The sequence below is a fragment of the Meleagris gallopavo genome, chromosome 1, assembly GCF_000146605.3.
Source record: "Meleagris gallopavo isolate NT-WF06-2002-E0010 breed Aviagen turkey brand Nicholas breeding stock chromosome 1, Turkey_5.1, whole genome shotgun sequence".
Taxonomy (NCBI): Eukaryota; Metazoa; Chordata; class Aves; order Galliformes; family Phasianidae; genus Meleagris; species Meleagris gallopavo.
The window spans coordinates 60,147,760-60,154,469 of NC_015011.2; the positions used below are offsets into that span (position 1 = coordinate 60,147,760).

A 6,710-nucleotide genomic window follows, 5' to 3' on the forward strand; every position below is an offset into this window, starting at 1 on the left:
CCGACAGGTGTGAGCCGAGCGGGCTCCGTGCGGTCGTTGTGCCGCTTGTTGTGTTGGGAACTCCGGTTTGAGTGTAGGTAGGAAGCATGCGGGTGCCGGCAGTGCTTGCTCCTAAAGAGAGGGGCTGCTTGCATTCACCTGCCCGGGGGTGCTGAATTCCCGTTGTTGGGGCGGGGGGAGAAGAGAAAGTAAGGGCAAATTCAGAGAACTACAAAGCACTTAAGCAGGGCTTGTAGCTGATAGGGATGGATAATGCGGTTCTACGAAGCGCTTAGGTATGTGTGTTTTTTGTTAGCAGTTGTGCGGAAGTGAAGTGCTCCCTTTGCGTGGTGGGCATTCAGGCTCTGGCTGAGATGAACCGATGGAGAGAGGTTCTGTCCTGGGTCCTGCAGTACTACCATCACCCTGAGCAGCTGCCTCCAAAAATCCTGGAGCTGTGGTGAGTGTGGGCTGCCACACGCAGAGGGCCGGCTTTGGTTAGATTTAATAGCAGGCCAGACTTGAATAATTTCTGGTATCCTCGTTTTGTGCACTGTGAGGATGAAAGTGGAGCTCGGGGCAGGCCTGTTCTCAGAAAGAAAAACAAATAAAAAGAAAGGCGGTATTTATTCATGCGGCTTTAAGGGGATAAAGTACAAAACTCTAAGGGAGAATTGTTCCTCTGGGAAATCTATGTACCTCAGGTGTAAACCTTGGCTTGTGTCTTCGTGGGAAGTGCCGGCTGTCTCAAATTCTATGGAGTTATTGCCTTCTAATTTTTCTTTCTTGTGTTGCAGTATCCTGTTATACAGCAAAGTGAGAGAGCCCCAGGTGATGCTGGAGGTTGGCAGTAGCTGGCTGAGGGACCAAACCAATAAGAGCCTGCCTGAGTATGTCTCATTGCTGGAGCTGTATCTGCTGCACGTGCTGCTTCCACTTGGCCGATTTGAGGGGGCAGAAGAGCTTGTGTACAGCTGTGATGTTCTTGACAGTGAGCAGAAGCTGGCATTTGTTGAGACCATTTGTGAAAAGCGATGTCAGTGGACTCAACAGGAGGAAATGCACTCAGCTCATGATGAGCAGGAGGACAAAGCAACAGAGACTGTTTTGGGTAGGCTTTCCCTCTGTTGTTTGTATTCCTCTCTCAGATTTCAAGGTTTAGAGGTGCAGGTATATTAAAGATTACCAGAATAGTTCCATCTAGACTGTAATTGGTCATCAACATCCATGTGTTGTGTGACATTAACCTATGAACTGTCTGTTGTCTTCATTGTAATGTCTGATAGTCCATCCCATAAAGTCTGCTTGTGCCCTAGTGCTATTGATGACATGGCTTTCACAAGCACTCAGGGCTTTGTAGTGTGTGTGGGCAGCAAACTGTCACTGGTACGTTAAGAGAGTAGAAGCCTGTTCCAAAAATGAAAGCTGTTCACAAGCCCTGCGATCACTGAAGCGCTCTCATTTGTTGATGTCTGAAACCAGGCTGAGACCAGTGGCTCAGGATGGAAGCAGTGTGTTCATGGCTTCAGTTCAAATACAGTTGTGCATTGACATCTGGCTTTAACAGATTGCAGAACTACCTGACCAATTGTGTTCATGCATTACTTACAAAGAGTAGCAAGTATTAAGTCTGTATTAATACTAGTGTTAGGCCTTACTAGCCTTGAGGAATTCATGCTGGGTATCACAGAAGGAAATGGTGATTTGATTGCTGACAGTTATAAAGCATGCTTGTTGCTTCTGTGTGTTGTCTGCTTCTTCTGTTAGTGGTCAAGCCCATATAGAAGAAGCCACATCTGGCATTTAAAGATCTACTTCTCCAGCACTGTAAATCACTTTATCTCCCAGGAGAGAAAGCAGGCATTACTGTGGTATAAATTCATATGTAAAAAGAGTGTAACAAATTGTATTATGAAATTCTATTATTTCTCTGTTCTCTATGTAGAAACAACAACAAAAAAGACCACAATCAACCAAAACAGAACACGAAAAACACTTCTCATGTAATCAAGCTAACAACGGTCTTATTTGTATTAATTTCTTAGTGTCTGTGTGATTATTTTAATATTTTTTACTTAGCCCCAACAGCTTTTCTGATCTGTGTTCTAGGTGTTCTGTCCCAAAAGCTCTTGACCATGCTGACTTTGCTACGAAGAACACTAAGGTCCATGTCAAGCCACTTCTATTTACTTCCTTATAAAAAGATGCTCTTGGCTACTTTTCTGCTGTACCTGGTAGTGGTGAGATTAGACCCAGGTAGAGTACTAAGTATTAATCTCTCTTTTTTTTAAATACATTTAATTGTGACTATAGAGAAGAAAATTGCTGTTTTTTAATAGATTAGATCTGTATAAATATTTCATCTTTAGGAGAGACAAAAATTGTGTAGCTAGGAACCTATTAGTGGGGCTTGTTACAAGTATTTTCAGTTGCAATCCACATAGAAAAATGTAGCTCTACAAAAGCCAGTTCTCTGCGAACAGTGATTTCATCCTCAGTTCTTTCCAACAGACAAAGTGCTGACAGACAGAGGCAGGCTGGGATTCCTAGATGAAGCTTCTGCCTCAGTGACTTTGAGGTGCTACAAGGTGAACATCTCTTGGAAGAGCAACTGTAATTTAGGGCTGACCTGTCAGGGAAGCAGAGAGTTGCGCAGGACAGCGTTGTGGTCATGCTTCTGGTTTTCTTATACTGAGGCCTTACAAGTGATGCCTGAAGCTGTCATAGAATCAGTAAGGTTGGAAAAGATCTCCATGATCATCTACTCGACCATCTACCTACCACCAATATTTCCCCACTAAACCATGTGCCTTAGTACAATGTCTACATGTTTCATGAACACCTGTAGGGATGCTGACTCAACCACCTCCCTGGGCAGCCTGTTCCAGTGCATGACCACTGAAGAACGGGCTGGTTGCATGACACAGAGGTAGCTACTGGGCTGTGGAGAGATTGGATGTTTTTTGTACCTGGAGATATCCCTTCTGCTGGGTGGCAGGTGCTCCGTAGCTATGCTGCAAATAATGTTGGAAAATACTGAAAAAAAACTTGCTAGGTAAGGGAGCAGTGCCTTGGGTGAGGGCCTGAGTATTGAACAGAAGGAAATAAGACACCTAGGTTTCCATTAACTGTAGTTGAGTTAGTTCTTTCTTGGTATGTTTGGTCTGTTTCAAAGGGTAGAACTATCTTTGTTTTGCTCTGCAGCTTCTCCTACGTCCTTGCCGTTCATTTGCAAACTGGTGCAGCTCTTCCGACAGGCTTGGGCAGCTGTGTTGTCTCCAATCCACAGGCCTCCAATTCAAGACTAAATGTCTTCTGGCTCTGCTCCTGTGTCAGCTTGTCTCGAGGACTTTATGAAGTTCTTCAAGGGCTGTTGAAATCAGTGTCCTAGTAGAGATGACCACCACTGTGATCTCCTGTGAAGTGGTCCTCTTCTTTCTTCAGGCAGGAAATGATGGTGTATGAATTTTGAAGCCATGCCAAGTATTCCTGACGTCACCTTGGCTATTCAGCGCCATTCTGTCCAACATTGGAGTAAAGCCACTCCTTCCGTAATCTACAGTTGATTAAGATCCTCCTTTTGAAACACTTTGCTTTGGGTGTGGCTCTTGAGTGAGAGTTCTGTAGACAGTTACGAAGTATGATGCCTGTTTGGAAGATGGTTCCGTCCTTGTAAATACCATGCAGTTCCCTGAACAGCTGAAACAGCATTCGTGGAAGCAGGAATGTTAAAGGCAGCAAAGTATCAGTAATTAGAGGGAATATTCTGTTTTGTCTCAAGACATCTCAAATCCCAGTTCCTCTAGTATGGGGCTGAGGACAAGTACATGGGAGAAAAACACTGCAAGAAACAAAACCTATTGTATTTTGAACACCATGGTTTCTCTTGTGACTGATGCCTCCTCATACAGGGGCTCTCAATTTTAATCATATCTATGGCAGAAAGCCTGGCTGGTTTGCTGCAAGTACAGCTGTGCTGCACCTACAGTTCTAAAATGCAGATTACAGTACCTTGTACTTGCCTGGTGCATAGTAATCTATGTAATCATAGTAGGCGCCTGTGCCAGTGGTAATGTAATTTTTTTTTTTTTAAATTATGTTCCATATTATTGTTTAGTTGAAGCACTGATGTTGTTGCATTGTTTTACTCTTTCCCTACCTCTTTCCCTACCTCTTTCCTACCTATTACTCTTTACCTACCTTTATGAAGATTCAAAAAGTCCCATTATGTCTAGAAACCTTCCTCCTATGCCCGTGAAGTCCTAATTTACATGGTAACCATTCAGCAATGCTCTATCATTCAGAGCAAACAAATCTTTGATGGAAGCTCTGAGATCCCCACAGATGTGGCAAGAAAGTTACTGCCTTTACAGAGGGTCTTACCAGGCTGACGCTGTTTCTGATCACCTGGGGCAGAGATTGGAGGTCTGCAGGAGAACAATTAATTCCCATAGATTGACAATAACTCCCATAGTGAATAAGTGCCAAGGGAGAGAGCATTGACTATTTCAACATTGCTTCTACTGGAGCAAGCTGCACGTGTGCTGGAGAGAACAAGTTAGAGCCATGTGGCGAATGTAGCCAGCTATCCCAGAATCTGTGCCAAGATGATTCAGGCTGACCAACGTCAGCCAAAACTACAGAAACTAAGCCACCTTTTTGGCGGCCAATTTCTATCCAACATACCAAGCTTGTGTAAAGTAGCCAATATAGGTCCCACTGCAATGTCTTACCCTGATAGCCTCCTTCGAATCAATCATTTGTTTCTAGCAATAGTTCTACACAGATAGCAGCTATTTCTGTTTTCTTTACAAGGATAGCAGCCTGTTGGCATACTCTGTCACTTTGCAGCCTACCAGAACATTTGGAAAAGTCTATGTCTTTACTGCTAGAAGTCTTGTTCTGTTTAGATTGTTCTAGAGTTATCCTGATAGAGAAATACTCCGGTGTTAGTGTGAGATAAAGTGGGGCGCCCATGAATGCAGAAAGCAGTCATCACCTTACCTTACCATCTCAGGTAAACAAAAGATTAAAACCACAAGACATTCCTATCCTCTCTCCCCTGGAATTTTTGTCTCCAGCTGGATTTTACACCAGGACAAGTAGCACATAATGCTTCACCAAATTAAAAATATAAATATATGTTTATCATATACTGTGTATACAGGGAGGAGCAGTTCTTGATACTGCTAGATGATTTATGTAATCTATCAGTGTAGCTATGCTTCCCTACAGCCAGCACTTGATGAAAAGCCAGGTAGAATCCAACACAGAGGGTCTGGCTGGAGTTGAGTTCCTCCAGAAAGTGACTGGGTTGCATCTACTGGCTGCCTAGTTGCAAGACCTTGCTCTAAAAAACTGGTAAACCAGTTTATGAAACAATAAATTTCCCTTTGAAGACAGGCTAAATTCTAGATGATACATGACCGTTCAGCTAACAACCACTTTTTTAATCTCAATTTCTGTTAACACTTCCAGTTAAATCGCAGAGCTGCATTTTGGGGACTGGGTTCAGTGGGTAGACCGTCTGCTATGTGTAGAGCCCTAGCTCTGTTAAATATCACAGCTATTCATTTACCAAAACTCTAACATTTAATTTGATTTTATTGGTTGGTTAGCAACCTCTGCTTCTTTTGGATACTACTGATATTGGATTTGAATTGTGTTTAGCACTCCATGAGAGGGGTGAAGGCAGAAACAACCAATCTTTCTTTTTTTGCAGTGACTACTAAACCTGCAATATTAAATTTTCACAATAAAATGACTACTTATTTACCTCTTTGTAGAGTTGCTTATTTGTGCTGTGATGAAGTGTATCAAAGCTTTCGTATTTAATGTATTGATGCTGTTGAGCCTCAAAATAGTTTCTGGAAATGTTTCATACGTGTCCTCATTGTACAAGTATATTGGAATTAGGTAGCAGACTTGCTAGTTAAGTAGAGACTTACAGGCCTGCTTTTCATAGGAGTTCAGAAAGTGATAATTACTTTCTGTGAAAGATGCAATATATACATATATATTAAATATATTTAAGCGTTTCTGTGTACTTTGGGATGGCTAAGATCAGAACTACTGAGAATAAAGTACCTGGTACTTGTCTTGATCTCTGTTTTTCTCTGCACTGTTGATGTATCATGGAGGGAAAAGATGCAGTTGTGTTAATTCCATTGGAATCCTACCATTTAAGGCTTGTTCAGAGAGAATGTGCATGCCTGCCACGTGCATGCAAACTTCATGCTGTATCTCCAGATGTTACAGCAAATGTTCTGCTTTTTTTGTTCTGGCATCCTCTAACTGGATGCAAAGAACTTGTGTTAGCCTATAGTGTAGGCAGGTGGAGGATTGAAGAACAGTTGTCTATAACCAGCTGAAGGGATGTTGCAAAGAAAAGGAGGAAAGAAGATAATCCCATGTACTTTGCCCACAGATGACCAAACAGTTGGTTAGGTGGAATTCCTCATAGTTCAACCTGCTCCCCAACTCATTTCCATCACAGGAACTTGAGCAACTTGACTAAATGAAATGTGGATGTGGAGCTTTTGTCACGAGGGCAAAATGTGAAAATAATGCCACCTTTTGGAAGGACTAAGAAATTCAGAAGTGATAAAAATTCTTAAAAAATGAGTTATCAGTAGCGGATTCACCGGTTGTAAGTTTTAATGAAGGAAACAGTTATTGAACAACAGATCTGTTAAATTCTGGTTAGAAATACCAGCTACAACTTTTTTTTT

At 42.3% G+C, this 6,710-nt stretch overlaps 1 protein-coding gene across 2 annotated transcripts; it reads left to right on the top strand.

The window, feature by feature from the left end:
- The first annotated feature begins 125 nt into the window (after positions 1-125).
- PEX26 (peroxisomal biogenesis factor 26) lies at positions 126-6,082 on the top strand. Of its 2 annotated transcripts, none has more exons than XM_019616241.2 (4): positions 126-439; positions 777-1,090; positions 2,068-2,235; positions 3,184-6,082. In XM_019616241.2, exons 1-4 carry the CDS (start codon positions 354-356, stop codon positions 3,285-3,287), a joined length of 672 nt encoding a protein of 223 aa, XP_019471786.1. In that variant the 5' UTR covers positions 126-353; the 3' UTR covers positions 3,288-6,082. The 2 variants fall into 2 exon arrangements, with proteins under 2 accessions (XP_019471786.1, XP_010712238.1); XM_010713936.3 differs by having other exon boundaries at positions 152-439; positions 2,089-2,235.
- The last annotated feature ends 628 nt before the right edge of the window (positions 6,083-6,710 follow it).